The 27,337-nt window shown below is 38.6% G+C and overlaps 1 protein-coding gene across 1 annotated transcript in view; it reads right to left on the bottom strand.

The window, feature by feature from the left end:
* Positions 1-1,369: 1,369 nt before the first annotated feature.
* Positions 1,370-27,337, bottom strand: part of ROR2 (receptor tyrosine kinase like orphan receptor 2) — a 123,026-nt gene continuing 97,058 nt past the window's right edge. The window contains exons 5-9 of the mRNA XM_070736301.1: positions 17,175-17,302; positions 11,864-12,178; positions 8,717-8,962; positions 3,902-4,104; positions 1,370-3,546 (exon numbers count right to left, since the gene is read on the bottom strand). Of these exons, the coding sequence (XP_070592402.1) occupies positions 2,104-3,546; positions 3,902-4,104; positions 8,717-8,962; positions 11,864-12,178; positions 17,175-17,302 (2,335 nt within the window). The 3' untranslated portion in view covers positions 1,370-2,103. The remainder of the gene's footprint in view (positions 3,547-3,901; positions 4,105-8,716; positions 8,963-11,863; positions 12,179-17,174; positions 17,303-27,337) is intronic.

The following is a 27,337-nucleotide window of genomic DNA, read 5'->3' on the forward strand; positions in this document are numbered from 1 at the left end:
AAAGCATACCAAAGTGTACAAAATTCCAATCCCAATAAAATACTATTGATCATAATTATATAAGCATTTAAAATATCAAAATATTACAATTAGAAAAAAAACACAAAATGTACGAAAACATAAATTACATTTCAAAATTTGTACATGATTCATGTCACAATAAGGCATTAATCACACAAAAAAATTCTGTACAAAGTCACTTATTTTGGTTAAGAATCTACAATCACTATTTTTTTAAAAAAAAGAAGAATGTATGTGCATATGTCTAGTATCTAAAATAAAATAAATTGACAATTCTGACTGACCACTCTGATCTCTAGCACCATCTTAAAGGACCAGATGTGGTTATATATTCCTTGGGCAAAGTTTGGGTTCAGGTTCGGTCGAACACCGCAAAACGCCGCCGCCTGGGAGGAGAGTGGGGAATCCCATCGTGGGATTTCCCACCTCCTTTTGCTTCCTTTTATTTTTATAGAAAAGGATGCCACAGAGGCGCTACAAGCAAAAGGAGGTGGGAAATCCCACGATGGGATTCCGGGGGTGGGGCTTTGATGTCACGGAGACTCCTTCCTCCCTGTTTCAGCCGGCCTGGAAGTGACGTCTCCATGATGTCAAAGCCCCACCCCTGGAATCCCATCATGGGATTTCCCACCTCCTTTTTGCTTGCAGCGCCGCTGCGGCATCCTTTTCTGTAAAAATAAAAGGAAGCAAAACTCCTTGTTTATTTTTATAGAAAAGGATGCTGCAGCGGTGCTGCTGCTGCTCAAGTTCAGGTTCGGGTAAAATTCGGGTTCGGCACCAAACATGAACTTTTATGGCAAAAGTTCAGGTGCCGAACCCGAACTTCGTTGGGTTCACCCAACACTAGTTATAATATTTTATTTTTATTTATTTAAAACATTTATATAACCGCCCATCTTATAGTCAAACCTGGGAAGTCCCTAACTTCCAACATAGCTTATGCCTATCATTTGTTTGGGGAGCAAAATATATCATATTTTTCAGAGCATAAGACACACTCCCCCCGAAAAAAAAAAAACAGGGTAAAAATTTGGGTGCTTCTTATACATTGTATGTAGCCCTGCCCACCCACCGACCCCCAGCTTTTGCCTGCCAGAAATATGCCTCCTTTGCAGCAAACAGCCTGTTTTAATTTCAGCTTCAGCACAGGTTAATACAAACAGCTGATTTGGATGGCCTCCCAACCATCAGCTGTTTCAGGCTGCAGGGATTGCCATTGCCTATTTGCGCAGAGACAGATTTTTTTTTTCTTGTGCTAATCAGGCTGTGCTGAAGCTGAAACAGGCTGTTTGCTGCAAGGAGGCAAATTGCTGGGAGGCAGGGGCAGATCCCCCCCCTTGTGCTAATCAGGCTGTGCTGAAGTTGAAATAGGCTGTTTGCTGCAAGGAGGCAAATTGCTGGGAGGCAGATATTTTTCTTGTTTTCATCCCCGCAAAAGATCGGTGCGTCTTATAATCGGGACTGTCTTCTACTCCAAAAAATACGATATTAAATCAGGTCAAATTTCCATTTAATTATAAAAAATAATGATTAGATTTCTTTATGAAAGGATAGGTCATTGAGAAAAACTGTTTGTCATTCTGCTTTTACCTGTACTTTACCTATTTCTTAATAATTCTTTTGAAAGTTTAATGTATCAGCAAGATAAACCTGTTTTTTTTTTTAAAGAAACATTTTGGCCATCTCTTCACATGCAGACCAGTTCCATGTCAGCTACTTGCTTGGTTATCAATTTAACCAGGATTCATTAAAAATACAATCAGAGTTCAAATATATACGAGGTGCAATGTATTTCTACTATATGTTGCACAGCAACAGTATTTTATAAAAGCAGTCTCCCTGCAAGAGCTGTAATCAACCCTAGATTTTAAAATAACTGTTCTACATTATGTATGCAAATTTATTCTGAAAAAATAATCCATCAAAACGATGTGTTCAATACTGCTGCCTTTATGTAGATTTGGGGTTAGCAGTTGTAGACAGGAGTCTGAAGTAAAACACTGATTGTATAAATCAGAAGAACGACAGTGTTCAGCAAACTAAAAACAAGTCCTGATTTGTCGCTGTGACAAGGCAACGGCCTTAAGGTTCTGACTGAAATTCGGTGTTGTCCATCTGAAGAGTGTCATTATCACCCAATAATTCTGTTTCGGGCACAGAGCCTCCTTCTCCCTCCTCTTCCTGGACCAGATTCTGAGCAATGTCTTCTGTCCCATTATGTATCTCTTCTACTCCTTCAGTCAGGAGAGCAGCTCGGTCAGCCATGGAAGTATTGGAGGGGGCAGTTGTTACATATCCTGTACTAGTGGAACCACTTCCACTATGATGGGAAGCTGGTTTTGGAATCATCTGAGGAGCTACATGTTGAGGAGCCATCTGCATAGGGATTTGGACAGGATAAAAATTGGGCAAATATGCTCCATAAGCTGGCATTGGTTGGTAACCATTGACAGGAATGTAGAGTTGAGGAGGTGGCACCATTGGTCTTATTTGTCCCTTCATTGGTATGAACTGTGGCTGAGAGAATGCTTGAGTTTTCTGCTTTGGCCCAACATACCTGGTATTGCTGACATTACTAACAGGACTTGTACTGAGGGAACTGGTTTGTGTAGTGTTGCTTGCCCCAGATGTTTGTGCAGAACTGTTGTAATTCGATAGGTTTCCCCATGTTCTCAATCTGTTGTGGATATCTTTGAATCTTGGTCTTCTATTGGGAAACTCACTCCAACATTCTAGCATCAGTGAGTACATCCATGCAGGACAGTCATCTGGACATGGCAAAACCTGCCTATTTCTAATCATTTCAATGACATCTTGATTGGAATAGCCACAGTAAGGCTGCAAGCCATAGCTGAAAATCTCCCACAGCACTACGCCATAAGACCAGATGTCTGAATCAACTGAAACTTTGCCGTACATGATTGCTTCAGGGGACATCCATCGAATAGGAAGAGGATTATTTCCCATTAGTTTATAATAATCAGCAGAATAAACTTCCCTGAAAAGACCTAAGTCAGATATTTTCACACTGAGTTTATCAAACACAAGCACGTTTCTGGTGGCCAAATCTTTGTGGACCACATGGTGGCTTGAGAGATATTCCATTCCTGATGCTATCTGAGTTACAATGTGAAAAAAATCAGCTGGCTCCAATGTTGATTTCACTGTCTTATCATCATCGGTGCTACCAACATCAGAGTGTGGAGATCTCATCACAAGAAATTCATGAAGATCACTATGAGCACAATAACTAAAAATCATGCTCATGGGTTGTTCTTTGGTCACTATTCCCAGTAAACAAACTATATTGGGATGCTGTAATCTTGATCTCATCATTGCTTCATGCTTAAATTCTTCTCGGAGAGTTAGGTCAGCTTTATCCTTGAGTGTTTTGAGGGCAACGGTTTGTGTTTGCTCCCCTGGAGCTGTGCCAAACAGGTGACCCTTATAAACCTTTCCAAACTTGTCTTCACCCAGCTCCTCCATGAATCTCACAGTCGAAAGGCTGATTTCTTTTAGTTTATTCTGGAAGTAAAAAAAAAGGTAATGGGATAAGATGGCTGACTATATTAAAAACCCAAAGCAGCAAATCAGCAATAAAAATCCTAGTTAAAATTAAAGGCTTTGGTCACATTTATATTACCCTGCTTAAATGCACAAAATCCGTTTCAAGGGCTTTTACTACCTTGGCAATATTTCTGCATCGGGTCTGAAGTCAAACAACTGAGAAATGAATACATGCTGGAAGAAGAACATATTGGAAGGTTGGATACGGTGAAGAAATTTCCAATTAAAATGTCAAATCAGAAGACTCCAGAATTAATTAATAGTAAATGCTATGTTTATGTTGTAAAATAACCTGTGCATACTGCACGCATACCTGTTTGTGCTGATTAATGAGAGGCATTTCCATATCTTGGCTGGGAGAGGCCATCAGCTGACGACGCTGTGGAGTGGTGGCAGACGCCTTCTGCTTGTTTCTGCACATGCAGACCAGGAAGAAAAGGCAGGCAATAACTAAAGGGATGGCTATGCTTGGAACCAGGATGTAGAGGATTCCCATTTTGCTGCTGTCACGTGGGCCTGTTAGATTAAAAAGGATTGTGTGTTCAAAAGCAATACAAATAATTTTAAAGTCACAGGCTAGAGACAATGTATAGCTCATGGCAATATGTAGAGGTAGTCCTCAACTTACAAGCATCTGTTCAATAACCTCCCAAAGTTACAATAGCACTAAAAAACTGACTTATGACACTTTTTCACACTTACAAACACTGCAGCATGCCCATGGTCATGTGATCAGAATTTGGATGCTTGGGCAATGGCATGTGTTTATGACAGTTGGGAATCTCCCAGGGTCATGTGGTCGCCATCTGCAATCTACATCAAGCCAAGTCAATGGGAAAGCCATATTCACTTAACAACTCTGTTACTGATTTAATAACCGCAGTGATTCACTTAACAAGTGTGCCAAGGAAGGGTGTAAAATGGGGCAAAATTCACTTCATTGAGGACTGTCTATAATATAAATGTATACATATCTATGCGATGTAATCCACAGTGGACACAAAGAGCTTATCTTAAATAAAATGCAGGGGATTGAACGATTAGTATGAATTTCAACACTATCTATATGGATCGTGTCCCCAAAGCTTATCATTAAGTCACACAGATCTTTCTTGGGGTCAAGTGGTTTATTGTAAGATTATGATGCACACATGATTTTTTTTGCTCATAGATTTCACGGTGGAAAAGCATCCAAAACTGATCCCCTGTGAAAGTATTAGATCAAATCAAATCAAACCATTGCAGTCATAAATCTGCATAAGGAGGGAATGTCCATAAGAAATATGGAGTACAATCATTAAAAAGCAAAACGGGATACAAGAAGAGCAAAAACACTAATTAAAAAGTAGAAAAGGCTAGAAAAGAAAGAGGTTTTATCTCTATCTATGAGCCGGGGTGGCGTAGCAGGTAGAGTGCTGTACTGCAGGCCACTGAAGCTGACTTGTAGATCTGAAGGTCAGGGGTTCAAATCTCATCACCGGCTCAAAGTTGACTCAGCCTTCCATCCTTCCAAGGTGGGTAAAATGAGGACCCGGATTGTGGGGGCAATAGCCTAGCTCTGTTTAAAAAGTGCTATTGTTAACATGTTGTAAGCCGCCCTGAGTCTAAGGAGAAGGGCGGCATAAAAATCAAATAAATAATAATAAATAATATCACACACAAACCCAAAATCTAAGATCTAATCTTTAGCTTAGATTTGTGGGTCAACCTGTCGAAGTAAATAGATGTTGGAAAGACAGCAGGAATCGGAAATGAAACTTTCTTATGAGACAAACGGTCTTTCCGAATTAAAGTATATGACTTGGTAACAGAAGCAGAGGTGGTATTCAACTGGTTCTGAGATGGAAATTTTGACTTTGGAGAATGGAAATACCACCTCTGCCTGGCCCCATCCCTGATCAATTTGCTGTCTCCTGAGTCCAATAATAATAATAATAATAATAATAATAATAATAATAATAATAATAATAATAATAATTATTATTATTATTATTAATATTATTATTGGACTCAGGAGACAGCAAATTGATCAGGGATGGGGCCAGTCAGAGGTGGTATTTCCATTCTCCAAAGTCAAAATTTCCATCTCAGAACCAATTGAATACCACCTCTGCTTCTGTTACCAAGTCATATACTTTAATTCAGACTGACCGAATTCTGAAGCATAACACACCAGACATCCTGATTGTGGAGAAAAAGAAAGTATGGATCATCGACATCACAATCCCAGGGGACAGCAGAATTGAGGAGAAGCAGCTAAAGAAATTAGTGAAATACGAAGATCTAAAAATCGAGCTGCAACTACTCTGGCATAAGCCAGTGAAAGTGGTCCCAATGGTACTTGGCACGCTGGGCGCAGTGCCAAAGGATCTCAGCGGACATTTGAAAAACATCGGAATTGACAAAATCTCCATCTGTCAATTGCAAAAGGCAGCTTGACTGGGATCGGCAAACATAATTCGCCACTACATCACGCAGTCCTAGGTGCTCGGGAAGCACCCGACTGGTGGTGAAATACGAAATCCAGCATAGTGATCTCATTTGCTGTGTTGTATTGACATAATAATAATTATTGGGGGGGGGGAGGAAATGGAGATTTTACAGTATCCATCTCCCAGGAGTGGAGTGGAAATTCAGATTTTGGAGTATCCTTCTCTACCAAGACACATCATGCCCACTATATCATGCCCATAGAACTGGCAGATGAATTTTTTTTTTAATCCCACCACTGAACAGTAGGATGGAGTTGTACCCCCTCTCCTAGTCTTTCCTTCACTTAAAATGAAGGAGCACTTGTTCTCTTCTCTGCTTTCCAATTAGACCTGATTCCACTCCCTCTTTTCATTTCTGCACTGAAAAGAAAATAACTGCTTCCTTTCACCATCTTCCTCTAAAACAGAAGGCATACTGTGCTTGGAGAAAACAGGAACAAACTCTGATCTGTTCTCCATCATCTCGTTGTGCAGAATGAAAACCAAACCTTAAGAAAACATTTTATTGGTTAAAACAGTCTGACAGTGAAGCTCAATTACCTTAAGAACTGGAGAGATTCCCTCCAGTGAATGTCTTGGCCTTCTACACTGAGTAGGGATTTGGATTTGATGATCTAAATGGCCTTTTAAAACTCTGATTTTACATTTTATTTTTTCTGCACGGAGTGTCTTTTCCCGAGAAAAAGGGAAGGGAATAATTGCTCCTTGTCTTGGACTGTACAATACCAGCACGTGGAAGGGAAAACAGAAAGTAAAGAAGGATAGAGAGAAGAATGGGTGGAGGCAAAAAGTGAATGAAAAGCAGTTGAAGATTTTGAGGAGATATGTGGCTATACTCTCGCAAAATTAAGTGGATTTTAGGCTAGAGCAAACCCAGCATTCAAATAAATATTCATTTACAGTGGTACAATTTTATTTGACCCACATCAACTTTAATATTTATATCCTGTTCTTTTAGAAAACAGCAAAGAGGACGTAAAAAAGAAAATGTAATTAAAGCAAAGTTCAAAACAATAAATTGATTTTAGTCATAATGAATGTGTCAATGAAGCCATGACCTCATTCCCATTTTTTAAATTATTATTATTCCCAAAGATCTGATAGTCTAGTTCAGCATCAAAATAAACCAATGGCAGCTGACAGGACTTTCCTATTGTTCCACGTTTTTGTGCAATAAATATGAAAAAAAACCCCACTAAATGCATATTATTATTGTTTTTGCACATCACACAAAGAATCTTTTAAAAGTCACAGTACAAAGAATCAGTCCTGATCGCATTTGGAAATAATATTACATCATAATTTAATCTCTCCATAGTCCTAGAAACCCATTCGTGGCTCAGTGAAAAACTTAAAACATTCAGTGTAAGAGACTATTTCAATATAAGTGTCTACAACCTCATATTCTACCATCTCCATCTATTTTTAGTTTAGGGCCAGAAATTCATTTTAATAAAAACTAGCAGAAATTTAAAAAACATAAAATCTTACCATTGCCTGCATAACATATATAGTGCCCTTATGCTAAAGGACAGCAGCCAAAGCATACTCATCCTTCCAAACCATATATAAATAAAAAATGCAAAGACGTGGCTGTAAGTTCTGTATTTCCAAGATGAGCAACTATATCAATGTAACTTAATTGTATTACCTCCCACACATCTTAAAGGCATCATAGCCAGTGGTGGGCTGCTAGCTGGTACACCTAATTGGGTTGTCTCCGCAGCTCTGGACGTACCGTGAGTTCGAGCTGAATTATGCTTCTGCACCCATGCAGGTAGCAAAACTGGGCATGGAGACTCAGGTGCGCCCATGTTCCGGCGAGGTTTTTTGCTTTCCACTTGAACTCATAGTACTTCCAGAGCAGGGGTGGGCTGCTGCCCGGACAGGGGGAGGGGGGGATGCAATGGGGTAGCGAAAATGAAGCTCCACCCCAGAGCACCAAATTTGCACTGAAAGATGTTGAAGAAAATGCAGGGCTCCTGCATAAGCCATACCCGGAGTGTGGTAGTAAAAGTTTTGGTAGCCCTTCACTGCTTTAGAGCCTGGAGACGAGCCCAATTAGGCATACTGGCTAGTGGCCCACTACTGATTGTAGCCATGTTTAGTCCCCACATTTTTTTAAAAAAAAACTTTAATATTTGTCCCTGGATTAGAATGCAAAACTTGGATTAAATAGCCTTATCCACTGGGCAGAAATGCAGCCAAACTTTTTATGTCAATAAAGAAATATCAGTGGCAGAGATGAATAACTGCTACATTAGTCCAGAAGAATTATTGGACAACATCACTGCCCCACATGACAAATTTGCCTGATTTTTCCCAAGTCTTCAGTCTCTACCTCCTTTAATAAATATACACAATTTTATTTAAAGGAGATAGAGATTAAAGACTTGGAAAAATCAGGCAAAATTTCCAAAGACTTGGAAAAAATCAGGTGTTGCCAGGTCACCTGCCAGGTCTCTTAGCGTCAGTGTCAATGAATATATATGTGTTACACATTGCTAGGAAAAGAATTGATTTCATTTCTAAAAACAGCAACAAAAAGCATTTTTTGCACATCACACAAAGCAAGAATAATTCACCCTTGAATTAATTTTATTCCAGTAATGGTAAAAAAAAATGGTAATACATACTACATGCAGGTACTTCACACAGTTCCATGCGTACGTTTTTGTTCTGAGTAAAACACCAAGGTCCTTCCATTTGGCTTCCAGGATTGCGGCAATAAGCATGCCCACCTCCAAGCTCGGAAAACTCTGTACTTGTGAAGTCATGGGGATGAGGATGTTGGGAATCCCAATACTGACAATTGTGGCCTGACTTTGTGACACTAACAGTTCCTCTATAATCAGCACCAGAGCCATTGTAACACTGGTGATCTGCAAAAGAGAAGTTGATTTAACAAGAGACAGATAAAACAATAAGAAATGTTCCCATTCTCTCTCTCACTCTCTCTCTCTCTGCATTTTTTGCTACATACAATGTAAAATCCTCTTTTTAACGACCCCCTAATTCCTTGTAGGGTGGAGTCTGGACAACTGAATGGAGCTGAGTGTCTACTGGCCAGATGCCCTTCCTTTTGTCAATGCGGAATTGTTTCCATCAGATATGTTCTCAGTGTGCCCAGAGAGAGAAATATCTGTCTCTGCCTAGGATCAAACTCACAGCCTCCTGATTATGAGGCATGAGCTCCACCTATAGGCCACCACACCGCTCTTTCTAACGCTCAATGTGTAGAGTTATATATAGATATGTTTGCTACATATATAATGTGCTACATATACAATAAAGCTTCTGCTCTACAATATTCCTTCCTTTGGTTTGAGATAAGATCAGCTGCTTTTTCTAAAATTAGAAAAACAACAACAATCAAGCCTGCAAAAATAAGCTAGGGTAACCTAGCCAGGAAGGATGATTTCAGATAAGCTTTATGCCTAAGGAAAAGTCCATAAATTAACTAGCACACTCATGTCAACACTGCTCTGTCTCAACTACTTGACTTGCTCAAAGTATTCTACTGGATTCACCATCTTGAAGCTGTCTTCCTCCCTCCCTTCCCATTTAGTTTCATGCTTCTTTTTTGCTCTCTTCCTGTTAGAGCTTTCTCTTGCAAATGTATTACAGTGTTCCCTCAATTTTCGTGGGTTTGAACTTCGCGAATAGCCTACACCACGGTTTTTCAAAAAATATTAATTAAAAATACTTCGCGGGTTTTTTTCTATACCACGGTTTTTCCCACCCGATGACATCATACATCATCGCCAAACTAATATTTTTTGCAAATAAATAGCAATTATTGTTAATAAATAATTATGTTTATAAATATCAGGATTACTAAGTGTCTTATTCAATGGTGAATACCAGTAATAATGGTGAGTAAATTGTTGTTAAGGGAATGGGAAATGGTAATTTAGGGGTTTAAAGTGTTAAGGGATGGCTTGTGATACTGTCCATAGCCAAAAATGGTGTATTTGAACGGGTCCAAAGACGGGCTACAAGAATGGTGGAAAGTCTTAAGCATAAAACGTATCAGGAAAGACTTAATGAACTCAATCTGTATAGTCTGGAGCAATGATTTTCAACCTTTTTTGAGCTGCGGCACATTTCTTACATATACAAAATCATGGGGCACATTGAGCGGAGGGGTGGGGTAGGGGGCTAAAGAAAAGTTTGGACAAAAAAAATCTCTCTCTCTCTTCCTCCCTTTCGCTCTATTTCTCTCCCTCTTTCTCTCTCTTTCTTCCTTCCTCTCTCTCTCCATCCCTCTTTCTCTCTTCCTTCCTTCCTCTTTTTTGCTCTCTTTCTATCTGTCCCTCCTTCCCTGCCTCTCTTGCTTTCTTTCTCTCTCTCTTTTGCTTTCTTTCTCTCTTCCTTCCTTCCTTCCTCTCTTTCTATCTCTCCTCCTTTCCTGCCTCTCTTACTTTCTCTCTCTCTTTCTCTCTCTCTTGCTTTCTTTCTCTCTCTCTTGCTTTCTTTCTCTCTCTTTCTCTCTCTCTTGCTTTCTTTCTCTCTCTTGCTTTCTTTCTCTCTCTTTCTCTCTCTCTTGCTTTCTTTCTCTCTCTCTTGCTTTCTTTCTCTCTCTCTTTTGCTTTCTTTCTCTCTCTCTCTTTCTCTCTCTTGCTGAGCTTCGTGGCACACCTGACCATGTCTCGCGGCACACTAGTGTGCCGCGGCACACTGGTTGAAAAACACTGGTCTGGAGGACAGAAGGAAAAGGGGGGACATGATCGAAACATTTAAATATGTTAAAGGGTTAAATAAGGTTCAGGAGGGAAGTGTTTTTAATAGGAAAGTGAACACAAGAAGAAGGGGACACAATCTGAAGTTAGTTGGGGGAAAGATCAAAAGCAACATGAGAAAATATTATTTTACTGAAAGAGTAGTAGATCCTTGGAACAAACTTTTAGCAGACATGGTTGGTAAATCCACAGTACCTGAATTTAAGCATGCCTGGGATAAACATATATCAATTGTAAGATAAAATACAGGAAATAGTATAAGGGCAGACTAGATGGACCATGTGGTCTTTTTCTGCCGTCAGTCTTCTATGTTTCTATTTACTTCCGCATCTCTACTTTGCAGAAATTCGACTTTCGCGGACGGTCTCGGAACACATCCCCCACGAAAATCGAGGGAACACTGTACTACCAAGTACCATTTTTATTTGTATATTGTATCTCGTCTGGTTGCAAAAGTTTATCTCCATTTTCTCCACCGAATTTATTTCATTGCAGTCTTAACATCTTGAGTGTTTAAAAACAGTGAAAAATTATACTCTCACTGCACTGTGTTTGGAGGGTTCTATTCTGATGCAGGCACAACTTAAAGCAGTTAGCTCAAAGAAGGGCATTCCTTGCTTTCAGGGAGGTCTGGCAACTGGTCAGGTGCTTGAGGCACCCTCTCCATGTTTCTGGCAATATTCCTTTACACTGTATAGATGAGAAGCTGGGGAAAAGATTTCACCTGGGCTATTCCTCTCTCTCGTCATTGTATCCTTGCTCCAAGCTAATTCCAAGCAGTCGAAAGGCAAAATATTGAAATACGTTACATTTTGGCAAATACATACATTCAGAAATGGCACTCTGATGAAAAATCCACACTAAGTTTGCATTAAACCAGAAGTTGGCATCTCTGGCCCTTTTATGACTTATGGATTTCAACTCCCCTGCTGGCTCAGGAATTCTGGGAGTTGAAATCCACAAGTCATAAAGGGGGCCATTGTTCCCCATTTCCGCATTAAACAAATAGAAAAGCAATAAGGAAATGTGACAATAACTTACATCTATTGAGCCGTTCTACAGGAATTCCAATTTTTATACAGTTGGCAGCCTCCAGAGAACCAGGCAGTGGCAAGTCTTCGCATTTAGGTGGCTGGAGCTGCATCAGAATGAGAGGATTGGATCTAGCAATGTTGTACTCCTGCCGACAGAGATCGTTCTCTAGAACTTCGCACTCATCACGACAGAGCTCTCTAGGCTTAGGTATCCGGGAATGCTCATCACACAGTGGAAATACAAAGTGGCAAAAAGATGGGATGGCAAACTGGGAACACTGATCAGATAAATGGGTGGATGTGCCAATCATAGTAAATGCAGCTGAAAAGACAGAGAAGCCAAAAATCAAGATCCATTAAGTCTCCATAATCAAGTTTCTATAATAACTGAACATCAGTACATTACTACTGCTTTTTATATATTTGAAATGACTTCAAGCCAAATTGCTAAGGGCATTAATAAAAATCTATCTGCAACAGAAATCAAATGCACTGTCCAAAGTCTTTATATATTTTGACACATAAGGTTAACAAGATTCTGCAGAAGGAAAATGGAATATGGGTACTAACTGTGAAGATCAATTTTCTAGCATCCAGCCAACTCAGTCAGAATCGAGATGAGGAAATATTTCAGGGCTTCGTACATAATTAGCACAAACTTTATATAGTTTTCTCACATATTTTTAAATTTGTTAAGTCTTTTGTCTTTGTTTTTGTAGCATCATTCTAGAACTGAGGAATTGGCTAAACCCTCTCAAAATTCTTAGCCTTGCCTCCCAAGTAATGGGGAGGAGGAAATTTATTATCAGATTACATGTCTGTTACATAAATTTGACTTCCCAGGAAATCGGTATTGATCTATTCATTCCAAAAACTTGGCAATATACCAGGGCCCATTGATAGTTCACAAATCACCTACTGTAAGTTTCTATTATACAGCTTTTCACTGATTTGAATTACAAAAGAAGAGACTTACAGTATTCTACTAATTGGAAAAAAAAGAGGCTCAAACCTGCCTGAGAATCCCACATGTAAGTACTCGTCTAATCCAAAATGTGTTGGAATGAACTGTGCTCATTGAGTCATAAGATAAAAGCACAATGTGTTTATTCAAAGCATGCATTTCTGTAATGTCACTTCATATGTTTTGTAGCTGGGTTCTTGCAAGTTTTAGGACTAAATCATACTTAGCTCTATCTAAAATTAAATCGCTTATTTTCATTACTATATTGGATAAGTATTAAAGATGCATTTTTGACTCTAAAACACATATCACTGGGTGGCCATGGCATTTTGCTAAGAAGGGATGGGTATTATTCAGCTTGATTATAGTTAACATTAATTCATATTTTAAAGCCAGAGTCTTGAATACTGACATACTTTGCCTCCTACTCTGTCTCAGCAACAGGTATTGGTATTTGTTATTTGAGTTTTCATGAATATTATTATTATTATTTATTGGATTTGTATGCCGCCCCTCTCCGCAGACTCGGGGCGGCTAACAACAATGATAAAAAACAACATGTAACAATCCAATTTAATAAAACAACTAAAAACCCTTATTATAAAAACCAAACATACACACAAACATACCATACATAACTTGTAATGGCCTAGGGGAAGGAATATCCTAACTCCCCCATGCCTGGCGACAAAGGTGGGTCTTGAGTAATTTGCGAAAGACAAGGAGGGTGGGGGCCGTTCTAATCTCTGGGGGGAGTTGATTCCAGAGGGCCGGGGCTGCCACAGAGAAGGCTCTTCCCCTGGGGCCCGCCAAATGACATTGTTTGGTCGATGGGACCCAGAGAAGGCCAACTCTGTGGGACCTTATCGGCCGCTGGCATTCGTGCGGTAGAAGGCGGTTCCGGATGTATTCTGGTGCTTAAACATCTGTGAACCCTTTTCAATTTTCAATATTTCTGCATAAATACTACTTCTCCATAAAAGTCTGAAAACTTTGGGGCATGTTTCAAATAAACTAACAGTTGAATTTAAAAAATCCTGAATGTATTACTTTGCTAAAATAAAGGCAATTGTTGTTAGTACTTAAGTTGCCTTAATTAGCATTCTCTGTAATGAATTTTTAATTTAAAATGAGCACATGCAAAATAATTAGGTGGTTGCTGATGGTTCCTGTAATCTGAGCTAAAAAGGCATAATGGACTACTGAACTCACTTTAATCAGTGATGACACATTATTGAGCAAAACAGTCTTTTAAAATGAATGTAAAGAAAAAGCCAACACAGGTGAAAATAATGAACTCCTGTTTCTTTCATGCACATGCAAACACACCACAGGATAAAAATGTTCTGTCAGACAATTTGATTCATGAGAAACTGTGTATCAACTTTGGTTTTTTTGCCAGATAAAGGAAATTGACAAACAATTTTGTGACTGTAAGTGTTGGGCCTTCATTCAGCCCCAATGATTGTTGGCCATATGTAGGAATCAATGCGTAATTCATGTGCATGTAGGAACCCTCATGTAGGAACCCTCAGAAGCTGAGTTGACTAGTTTGAGTCCTCAGAGAAATATTATACAAGTGAATTCTACAAGTTTGGATGATAAAAAGATACCGTCTTATCACCAGGTACAAAGTTTTGAACTACAAAGGAGTAAAGGAAGCTTCAGCCTTAAGTAGCAAAGTAGAAACGGAGAAAAGAAATGGGTGTACAATTGTAACTATATTTGTGTTTCCAAAAGCTATTAGAACTGTTTCACTCACCCACTGAAAGGTTTTAATACCATCAGGTTCAACATAATATCTTTTAGCTAATTTTCCTATTTGGACAGTAGATGTCACTAATTTCCATTCTCAGAATTATATATCTCACTGGGCTAACCAAGAAGGAAATTAGGGAATGGAATACATTCATTTATGATAATTTTCCCCTTCATACAAAAATGTTTTTGAGAAATTTCCCCGATTCCACTTGAGGAAGATTTTATATATCCAAAGAGATACGTATAATGAACTGATATTTCTGTGCCTATATAGCACTAACTTTTTATTGCAAAGATTGTTCATCTGTTTATCAATGGAACCTGCAATGGCAATGATTTAAGGCCTATATTTTGTTTCTTTATAACAGACATAAAACCTCCTTAGATTATAGGCTTCTCGTGTATGCAGCTTTGTTGATTTACCATTCCATTTTTCCTGAAAATTTATCCCAGAGGTGGAGTAGCTGACACCGAGAGCTGCATAAGAATGGAAATTTAGTGGAAACAGTCCATCTGTTACTAAAAAAGAACTTAACTTTGATGAAAAGTACCAAAATATAGCTATAATGACGGTATTTACAAACTCATCTCCTAAATCAGGGTGGCAGGTGGGAAAGACAGTAACTATAAATCTAAGTGTGTCTGCTATAAAATCATTATTATAATAAGCATTAAATATTTCTTTATTTATTGGATTTATATAGCGGCCTATTTGCTCATGGCGACTCAAGGTGGTTTACCAAATATAAAACCACATTTAAAACAATAAAAACAAACAAAAAAGAATCAAATAAATTAATATAGTACAATAAAACAAAATCACCTCCTACCCCAGCGACAGCAGATCACACAAGCCATTTAATGGGTTCCATCCCTCTCTAGGTTTCTCAGGCCCACCGGCAGAACCAGGTTTTCATCACCTTCTGGAAGAGTTTTAGAGTGGGGGCCATTCTAATATCTGGGGGAACGATGTTCCAGAGAGAGAGAGAGCCACGACGGAATATACTCGCAATGTAAAAAAACCAATGGAAACCATATAGTAACATTGTGTAAAAATAAAGGTTTAGAATATTCTGGTCTCCTGGACTGAAAGGAAAAAGAACCTCTCTCACAGAATCACTACTACAACTTTCAGGTAGAGAGGAAATCTAGCCTTTAAAAAAAAAAAAAACTAGTGTTTTAATTTTCAGCTCTCCTTTGTGACTCTAATCTATTACTAGAAAAAAAAGCTCACAATATAATTATACTTACGGTAATTAAAATTTTTAAAAAATGTAAACAGCAAACTTTTATCCTGATAGAAATAATTTAGTTGTGGCATCTGTAAAACTAACATAATTATCAGCACATGTTTATGGATCACAGCGCACTATATGTGATACTTGGAGCTCTGGCATTCATAAAGCCTCAAGAATTATCATAAAATAGCAGCCTTTGGGTAATAACCCACAACATTATATGGTTATACTTTTATTTTGGGGGGAATTACATTACTTAATACTTAGATATAAAAAAGGTGTACATAAAGGCCACATACAGAATACAGAATAAATGTATAGAGAACTACTTGCAGGAAATGTGTATTATACGAATTTTTGTACTACACATAAAGTCCATAAATAAGAAGAGAAATGCAATAACATTTACACACAGTGTTGTGGAGACAATGCCCCATTCTACCTCAGAAAACAGATTCAAGGCCAAGATGATATGAACTTAAAACTGGAAAAATCAGATAGGAAGGCCGAAATATCACGCTCATTTATTCCACTCTATGTAACCCCCTTTGCAAGCACATAGATATAAATATATTCATATAAAAAGCATTTGATATCATATAACCATCACAACAGTTGAAAGGTAATCCACCGAATGCATGTTGGGAATGCATATAACAAGCTCTAAACAGGAAATGATTATATTCCATTAAGCGTTTAACAAAAGAGATAGCATCAAAGTATCATCTAACTAAGGCAAAAATCCTTTACAAAAATCAAGTATCCTTGCTTAAAATTTACAACTCTGAAAATAGCAATCAGACTATGAACAAAGAAAGAGAATTAATGTTCTAATTTGAATATCTATAAATATTAAGGAATGTCATTTACATTCCTTATGCATGAGAGTGGAAACTAACAGGGTAAGAAAAATCTCTTCTTTATAAAAGTTATAATGTCATAGGGTTCATATAGCCAAAATATCACTTGTAGATCGTACACTTTTTAGAAATACTTTTTCCCCCTTTTTTCAGACATAGTAAAAGATGAAGTAGATGTATCATTCATTTCTTCACTCATCCCACCCAACTATAAATGTCCTACAATGTTATGCAGCCATTAAGTAAATACAATTTATTTTACTAAAAAGGTTTTTTTTTAACTTTTTCTAAAAAGTACAGCCCTAATTCTCAAAAAGGATTATCAAATTGGGGCCCACTGAAAAATAATACTACATTATAAGAAAGCAACATTGCATCAATTTCTTCCAAAAATTGCCTGGCTTCATTTCCATTTATAATGGTGTTAAAATTGGATTTAGGTTTATGCATGAAATACAATATTCCCTCATATGAAGAGAGGTAGAACTGACTTACCAGTAATTCGGTTTTCAATTTCCCCTTGCATTTGAAGGGAGTCCACATAAATAGTCCTGTTTCCAATGATTCGCGCACAGGCAATTCCCCTGTAAGGCTGGCAAAACCCATCTTCGTGGTAATCTTCTCTGCAAGAGACAAATTGGAAGCCTATAACTATGTCTACGGATGTTTCTATGTCCCTACTGAGTTTAAAGAATGCTTTTAAAAGGAAATAGGTGATCAACTGACACTATTAATTCTCTCAGACATCAATTTTCTTTTCAGTTTGACTTGACATTGTTTCGGAAATAAAAAAGGCCCCAAGGAACATTTTAATTGAAGGGGTGGATCTGCAAAGTGAAAACAAGTATTATCCTAGAAAGACTAAGCTAATGCAAAGTGACAAATTATTTTATTAAAAAGATAGCATCATGTATCATGTTTCACCTATCGTACACTGCTGGTATTAAATATCAAGCTAAGCAATTAGACAAGAAGTTGTTTCTCTTCTCCCACCTTGTCCTGCAGTTTTCGATTCTTACAATGGACAGCAAAACAAATCTTGTCAAGATGTAATTAAAATATGGCATAATACCGAACTAGGGATTAGGTAAATGGAATGAAATCATTACCTTCTTTCTCCCGCATTTTCTTTAAGTAACATTAATGTCAAATTCCTTTTCCGTTACAGAATCTAAGTCATATGTTCACTTACTATCTTGGCTGAACTCTGTCCAAAATGAGTTTAACACAGTCGACTTAAATTGAGTTGCTCCAGAACAGCACTGATTAAAAACCCTTTTCTTAATGTTTTGGATAGCCGGATATTAAGAACTGGAAAGACAAGTGGCCCTCATACTTAGGAATTGCCTTTTCATCCAGGGTATCCATTAAGTTACCTTCCCACCTGGAATTAGTGGTATCTGTCTATCTAACCGCAGTTACATGCTTTCAAATTGCTAGACTTGAAGGAGCTGGCGCGAGTAACGGGAGCTCAGTTTTTCACACACTAGCGTTCCAGGCTCTTTCAGCACAGTCATGCTGGCCACAAGATCATGGAAGTATTGTGGGTCATTGCTGGCTCTTCAGCTGAGAATTGGAGATGAGCACCACCACCACCACCCACCCAGAATTGGCAAGAGTGGCAGGGGAAACCTTTGCTGTTTTACTTTACTTTATCCATTAATTTGGATGATTATTTTTGCCTTTGGCCTCAATCCCTGCTATACTCTAACCCAGGGGTAGGCAAAGTTGGCTCTTCTATGACATGTGGACTTGAACTCCCAGGATTCCTGAGCTAGCATGGTTGGCTCAGGAATTCTGTGAGTTGCTGTCCACAAGTCACAGAAGAGCCGACTTTGCTTACCCTTACTCCAACCCAACATATTTGAGATCCAAACTAGTGTGTAAAAGATTTATTTGGCGGGGGGGGGGGTCCTAGATCTGGATGGTATTCCATCCAGAAAGAATTCCATCTGTTCCTCATATTAATAGTATGTTGTATAAGTAGTCCTCAACTTATGACAATTGACTCTAAAATTTATGTTGTTAAGTGATAAATTTGTTAAGTGAGTTTTGCCCCCATGTTACAACTTTTCTTGCCATAGTTGTTAAATGAATCACTGCAGTTGTTAAATTAGTAATACGGTTGTTATGTGAATCTGGTCTCCCCATTGACTTTGCTTGTCAGGTCGCAAAAGGGGAATAACATGACTCCGAGATACTGTAACTGTCACAACTGTGAGTCAGTTGTCAAGCATCCATATGTAAATCATGTGACCTACATGAGTGAAAAATGGTCTTAAGTCATTTTTTTTCAGGGCCATTCAAACTTTGAATGGTTCTTAAACAAGCTGTTATAAGTCAAGGACTACAGCTTCTAATAATGATTTTAGATGTTTTATTTGAGCCATGCTAGGTAGCAGCAGCTGAGGATCTACCTTTTTTTCAAATTGATAGGAGAAAATAATTTGTTTAAAAGATTTAAAAAGTGAATAGTCCAATGAGTAGTCCAATGAATGAGTCAGTTGCTTCTTGCTATCAGGATACTCCTGCCTGAATTCAGCTGAATTCAGCTGAAGTTACCCAGACACTCAATAAGGCATTGTTAGATAAGGATCTTTATTGCACATTACAATGAAGATGCTTTAAGCAGTTGATGGCTCATTGTCAACACACCTCCCCCATTATGCCTTCTGCAGTTTAAAGCCACAGAAACAGATGCTATTTTTTCTCACATGCTCTGCATCTCAACAGCTTGCTTTGAGTTTCTCATACTTAGTGCTAGGTGGCAGTTGTTGATAAGATAATTGAAATCCCTGTTCAGGGAACCTCTAATGCAAAATGGTCTAATAAAAAGTCTATAAAAGTGGGTTTAAATTGATTACAGCTTATTCAAAAAACAGTTTGTTAGAAATATTTTTTTTAAAACTTAAGTATCAAATTTGTACTTGTCACCAAGAAATTATTAGGCAGTTGTCCGGTATGGTAATAACAGTAGCATATTTTCAAGAGTATAAGTTACAAAGAAACCCTTAGTTGGGAGAAAAAATATTTCTCTTATCCCAAATTACTATTGGCCTCTTTGGTTATTGTTTAAGCACTCTTTGGTTATTGTTTAAGAAGAAGTAACTAGGTTAAAGAAGAAAGCAACTAGGATATAAGAGCTCACTGAATCTTCTTCTGAATATATACAAGTCTGAAAGTAGATAACCCAAGCCCTTTATCTCTGAATTCATGTGCTCATTCAGCAGAATTCATGTGCTCATTCATGTACTTCTTCATTAGAAGAATTGCATTCACTTGGTTTAAACCCAAGTATAGCTGTTATGCAAGCTAGATCCTAATAAAGAAATGTCAGGTGGATTCATTCAATGACCTAAAATGGATTCCTTTGCAAAGAAAATCAAGGGCAAGTTTCAGAATTTTACTATAAGACTAGGTAAATAATATTTCAGAATATTTTGCATTTTAGATAAATCATTTTAATCAGAAAACAACACAGAAAGATAGGCATACCTAATACTGAAATAGATACTGTATTTGCAAGAATGCTTGTGTATTTATTTTGAATTCTTTCCTCTGCTATGCGAACATTCAGAGTATTTTACAGAATTTTGCATGTCTTGACTAGGACTATTTCTATGCTGTATTTATTATTAAAAGTGTTAAAAATACAAAGAACATAGAGCATGTTTTCTGGAATTCTTTCCACTGCCTTTACCAACATAGCCGTGTGTGTGTGTGTGTGTGTGTGTGTGTGTGTGTGCCCGTGTGTGTGTGTGTGTGTATGTGTGTGTTGAAGTATAGAGAAGGATGCATACATAACTCTCATTCACATGACCAGGACAAATCATCCAGAGCTGAAACAAAAGGAAAGGGAACTCTTCTCAAACATTTTCAGGCCTTTCTTTGGGCCTTTTCCAGCCTTTTCCCTGCCCAGGTTTTTTTTTCCAGCTCCTTTTCAAAGCTTTTCTAGGCTGTTTTTGGAGGCTTTTTCTGGGCCCTTTTCAAGACTTTTTTTCCAGCCCAATTTTGAGGTTTTTCCTGGTCCATTTTTGAGTTTTTTCCTGGTCCATTTTTGAGGCTTTTTCTGACCCATTTTTGAGACTTTTTTTAAAAAAAATGGCCTGAAAAAAGCTTCAAAACAGATCAGAAAAGTCTTCAAAAAGGGCCAGAAAAAGTCCCCAAATGGGCTGGGAAAGGCCTGAAAACAGGGCATGTTGAGGCCAAAAGCTGGTAGCGGATGGTGGAGCTTCAGCAACATTGTCTATATGTTGCACAAAACATTTTCACCCCCTTTTGGGAAACAAAAAAGTGAATCTTAAAATCCAAAAAATACAGTAACTTTATTAATTCCCTACAACCAGAAATTTAAGAACAGTCCAATAAAACATGGAACAGCGATCAAACACCTATGATTTAAAAATATGTCTTGTACTACAAAAATCTGGGAATCACAGTCCTAACAAGTTGTTGTTGTTGTTGTTGTTGTTGTTGTTGTTGTTATTATTATTATTATTATTATTATTATTATTATTATTTGTATGCCCCCCCTCTCCGCAGACTCGTCTGGAGGTTACCAAGTTGGCAAAGATCTATGCTAGAAAGATCAGAGGATTAAATAGAATTAAATATGTGGGATGAAAATTTTATCTAAAACAAATGTAATAATAAACCAAGCATTATGAATCTAATAAATTAACTGTCAGATTAAACAGAGATGGACCATATGCTTGCTAATTGCCTAACACATCTACTGTAATAGGGTGTCATCAATAAATCAAAGAACATATGAATGCAGTTATTGGCTGAACTCTACAATGAAAGTATACATAACAGCCATTTTTTAAAATCTTACAAGCTTCTTCTTAGAAATGATTGTATAATCTAGATAATTTAAAAATCTGATCTTTCAGAATAGTTTACTCCTAAATTATATTTAAATTATATTCTATTGAACTCCTAGCTCCTCCTAAAGCAGTGATGGTGAACCTATGGCACACCTGCCGGAAGTGGCATGCAAAGCCATCTCTCCGGGCACACCAGCCATTGCTCGTTAGTCTTCTGGGTTCCAGATGGTCTTCCCTTGTGCAGGAGTGCCAGAAACTGAAAGAGAAGCTCCCTGGGGCACATGTGTGGGCCAGGAAGCTGAGCTTCCGATTTCTGGCACGTGTATGCATGCTGGTCACTTGGTTTTCATGTGTGCGTGCATGCCAAAAACTGAAAGACCAGGTGATTTGTGCGCATGTGCATGCCAGAAACTGGAAGCTCAGCAATGATAAAAACAATATATAATGACAAATCTAATAGTTAAACTCTAAAATGACAATAATACATTTAAAAAGTCTAAAAAACAAGAAACCCCAATATATATAAATACATACATACTGTACAGTCATATCATACACAAATAACTACATAGGTAGGGGGAGATGTTTCAGTTCCCCCACGCTTGACGACAGAGGTGGGTTTTAAAGAGTTTACGAAAGGCAAGGAGGGTGGGGGCAGTTCTAATCTCTGGAGGGAGCTGATTCCAGAGGGACGGAGCTGCCACAGAGAAGGCTCTTCGTCTGGGTCCCGCCAAACGACATTGTTTAATTGACGGGACCCGGAAGAGACCAACTCTGTGGGACCTAACTGGTCGCTGGGATTCGTGCAGCAGAAGGCGGTCTCGTAGATACCCTGGTCCGGTGCCATGAAGGGCTTTATAGGTGATGACCAACACTGGCGTTGCCATTTAACTGGGGCCTGGCAATGAAGGAGGAGGGAGCAATTTTGTGGCTGATTTGAATGTGGGATAATGATTGTCCTTGGCAGCTATTCTATTATACTGATGTTTTATCCTGTGTTTATTTTGTTTAATTGCTAACTGCCAAGGTCATGCATGTTAAATGGGCAGGCAAACAAATGAAATCAAAACATGCATACATACATACCAACTACCTCCCGATATCTGTACTGCTCCTACCCTACTGGCCTTCCATAAGGCCACGAAGACCTGGTTTGCTGGCAGGCCTGGGGGCCATGAATTGTACATCTTTAATGGCCAAACTGTATGAATGGTGTATGCATGCGATTATGGCTGGTTTTTTAAATAATAAATGGGTTTTATTACGGGGTTTTAGTTTTGGATATTATATTCAATTTCTTTTTAGTGCTTTGTATCTTTTTGTAATTGTATTATACTGTTTTGTAAGCCGCCCTGATTCCTTCAGGATTGGGCGGCATAGAAGTCGAATAAATAAAATAATAAAATAATAAATTAACACATGCTAAATTTTGAACATGTGACCATGAGCTTACTGCAACAGTTGTAAGTATGAACAGTCATAAATCACTTTTTTCAGTGCCTTGGTAACTTTGGTCGTTAAATGAATGGTTCGTAACTTGAGGATTATCTGCACACACACACACACACATTTTTGTTCTTAATCTCTGGTCAGTCTTGTAAGAGCCAATAGGCTTGGAAATTTTCTACTGACAAACATTACTTTGCTTAGCACTTGCTAGTGTCCTTCTCTTCTGTACTGTCTGTAAAAAAAATGCTTCCTGCATTTACTATTTGCTCCCTATCGTGACACAAGTCATTTTTTTCTTTAGATTTAAGCAGCAGGAAACTTACTGAAAAGTTTATACTCTCTCCCCACAATCTGTCCTATTTCAGTTTACAACTGTACCTGCAGAACAGAATTTGCAAGACGAATTAATTTCAGAAAGAGCAGTCTTGTGTGCAAGCAAGGCACCACACAACTAAGCCTTGATTGAGCTCTGTGTGGATCATCTTCTGTGAGACTAAACAACGCCTCAGGCTCATGTTCAACAGGGTTAGAAGAAAGGCTTAACTAGGATTTAGTTTCAATTTTTATTATTCCAGGCTCATTGTTAGGAATGAATCATAATGATAGTTGAAAGCTAAGTATAATTGGCAAAAAAAATAAATGACAAATCCTTGTTTGTATAACTAACTTGTTGAACAAACAAAAGTGTGTTAAAGCAGGATCTGCACTCCTAGCCATGGATCGGTACTGGTCTATGGCCTTTTAGGAACTGAACGGCATAGCTAGAGGTGAGCAGTGGGTGAGTGTGAGTGAGCAAAACAAAAACTATCACCCATCCCCCTGGTCCATGGAAAAACTGTCTTCTTGAAACTGATCCCAACTGAAAGGATTGGAGACCTCTTTTAAAGTATAAAATTATTACCAATACTTAGATGTAATTAAGAATAATGATGGATGGAAACTATCATCAATGCTTGTATTCTTTCTGCATAATCGAATAAAAATTAGGCAAAGACAGGTTATTGATTGGCTGAACCACTGCCTCATCATAGTTTACATTAGTTAACAAGTATCTAAATGTATTAACTGACTTCAATTAGTTAATTGTGAGCATTTTTCTCATTTCTCTTGCATAGATCATGGATTAAAGAACTACTGCAAGGAACTGCCCTGTTGGGTCCTGGTATTGAAGAGGCTGGAAACAATAAAGTGACTCAAAACAGTCTAAAACAAACCCAGTAAAGCTCCCTTTAAATACAGGGCTGCTACCTAAACCTTAGTTGGCATCTCATGAAGCCTTTCCCTCAATTGAGCTTCATTCTAGGCAGTTATTAAAATGTTGTCGAAATATGGGAAAACATCCGGCATCTTATTTAACACTCACTCCATGATACTTTGAAAAATGCTAGGGGCTATACTAATGCCAAACTGGAACCTATTACACTTAAATACCCCATGATATGTTGAGCGATAAGACTCTGCTCCAGCTAGTAGTATGCTAGTGGTAATGGATGAGTGATGGGTGAATGTTAAATTTTGTATCTTTGTTTTATTCGCCCTGAGTCCATTGTAGAAGGGCATCCCATAAATTTAATAGATAGATAGATAGATAGATAGATAGATAGATAGATAGATAGATAGATAGATAAATAATTTGTGCCTAATCCATCTCACAATCACCAGTAATTGCTGATACACCAGTGCAAGATCCAACTTTGCAAAAATATGCCTGGGCTTAGTGTGTGCAACAAATGCTGTACTATAGGCACCGAATATGCACTCTGTTGAAGACCCTTGTTAATTATGCACTTGTAGTCCGCACGAATGCAAATAGACCAGTTGCTCTTCACAGAAGTTACAATAGGCATTTCCCATTTTGCATGATCAACAGGCTCAAGTATTCCCTGACTAATAAGTTTGTCTAGTTCCTGAGCAATCTTAGTTTTAAGCATGAAAGGGACTCGATGGGGCTTTAGTCTAATTGGAGCTACCTGAGGGTCTAAGCTAAAGGAAATTGGAGTGCCCACATACTTGCCAAGTCACTGATCAAATAAATCCTGAAATTCATGGAGAAGGTCATCATAATTGCTGGAGATGGCGCTGATTCCAGTCACCCCTATACTTAGGACATGAACCATTCTAGACCGAGCAGGCTTGGCAGGCGATCACGAATGATGGTCAGGGGCAAGCTTACTTCATAATGGACAACGTGATATTGAAGTCACCGCAGCCCATCACCGGAATCAGATTCTCTTAGTAATTGGTGATATGAAGCGGCTGTTTCCTCAGTTGTCCTTGATGAAGGCCCAGAAATGCTGGTTTCATGGCAGCCCGTGACATTATTGAATAGAGGAGCAGGAGTCTATCTCCATTTCACAAGGGGAACCATCCAAGAGCACCATGATAATTAACTTCTTGCTGTTCTGAGTGCTCGCTTGGCCTACTCTTGTTTAGTTAGTCTCTGGTGGTTGACAGTAGCCAGCTCATTGCATGGTTTAGTTCTGCTTTGTCAAGAATTTGTATTCGATTGTGGTGGCTGGCATCTCTGGCATTAGCTCTTGATTTATTTTATTTTATTTTAATTTATTTGTTTGTTTATTTGTTTGTTTATTTATTTGTATGCCATCCCTCTCCATAGACTGATGGCAGCAGTGCTGCTCTGCAAGCCCTTGCAATGTTCCCAAACTTGTTACAGCTGCCGCAAATGGCTTCTCTAAATAGGCAGAACATTTTCATGTGTGGTCCCCCACAACTAAGGCATGGCATTGACCTTCACACCTTGACCCCTTGGCACCGATTGGTTCTAAAACCCTTCTTGTCCTCACCATCATTCAGGTCCTCGTAGCACCAAGTCTCATGAGCTTCAGGAGTCACCTTCTGGAATTGGACTGTTTTAATGGTGTAGCGACTCAGCTGCCTTGTTGGAAGATTCTGTGGCTCTGGCTTCGTCCACTGCCACTTGTAATGTGATATTGGACTTGGCCAAGAGTCTCCTCTGTAGTCTTGGACCCCACAGATTAACTGGTACAACAAAACATCATTGAGATCATGAAATTCACAATACATAGCCGCCTTCCTTAAGAGTATCTTCTGCGAGATACTGATTTGTTGTCTCTCCATCTCATTGCAGCTGCTGGCGAAATTCATACTTTCAGACCAGCTGGCACTGGTGCATAGTGAGGTTGAAGCATTTCTTGTAGTGTTTGCCAGGGAACTGTTTCTACTAACATTGGCTCGGTGAGTGACTCAACCATGTCAAAGACTTCATACCCATAGTGGTTCAGAAACAATGCTTGCTTCCAATTATCAGAGTCCTTGTAATTCATTAGCTTCAAGGAAGCACTGGAACTTTGCCATGTAAGACCTTCCATTCTCCTTGGCTGGATCAAATGGAGTTGGTGGGTGGAATGCTGACATGCTAATTTTCTAAAATGCTAAAATACTAAAATGCTAAAATGCTAATTATTAAATTGCTAAATGCTAAAATGTTAAGATGCTAAAATAGTAATTATTCATAGTTCTGCCCTTGGCTAAGTTTCAGCGTCTTCAGATTTTCCTCTTCATCACCAATGTTAGTTCCTGGGATTGAAGAAGCTGGAAGCAGTAAAGTGACTCAAAACAGCTCTTTATTCAGTAAAAACTGACCAGCTTAAAACAAGCCTGGCAAAGCTCTCTTTAACTACAGGGTTGCTGGCTAGGCTGACCAATTAGCAATCTCCATCCTCCCACTTGGCAAACAGAGCCAGATGTTGCAATTAGCCAACTCAAACCCTAATAGAAAACAAACCCTAATACATAACATGCCCTATAACAATATTTCTCAATCTTGGCAACTTTAAGCTGCGTGAACTTCAGCATGGCTAGCTGTGGAATTCTGGGAGTTGAAGTCCAAATATTTTAAAGTTGCCAAGGCTGAGAAACACTGTTCTATAATAATACAGTGGTACCTCTACTTAAGAACGCCTCTACTTAACAACACTTTTAGATAAGAACTGGGTGTTTAAGATTTTTTTGCCTCTTCTTAAGAACCATTTTCTACCTAAGAACCCGAGCCAGGAAAAATTTCCCAGGAAATTTGAGAGCAGCACAAAGGCCTGGCCATTCCCCCTTTAATCCCAGCCATCTCGGGCTTTTCTGGGCTGCCAGCAGAGCCTTTCAGTGTCGCTCCCCCTCTCATCCACCTGGGTTTCTCTCTCTGGCACAGTGTATGGAAAGCAGCCTCGCGCCAGGTGTATGGGAGGCGCGTGCTCCTCATTGCCGCTTCAGAGTCCCTCTTTTTTTTTAAGCCTTAAAGTTTTGGATTTTTTTTTATTCCCCTCACCTTCTTCCTTCGGCAGCGACTGTTCTCCTCCTCTTCTTCCTCCTCCTCCTCCCACCCAAATACTGAGCTTTTATTTCTTT

The sequence above is a fragment of the Erythrolamprus reginae genome, chromosome 2 (genome assembly GCF_031021105.1).
Source record: "Erythrolamprus reginae isolate rEryReg1 chromosome 2, rEryReg1.hap1, whole genome shotgun sequence".
NCBI classification, from domain to species: domain Eukaryota; kingdom Metazoa; phylum Chordata; class Lepidosauria; order Squamata; family Dipsadidae; genus Erythrolamprus; species Erythrolamprus reginae.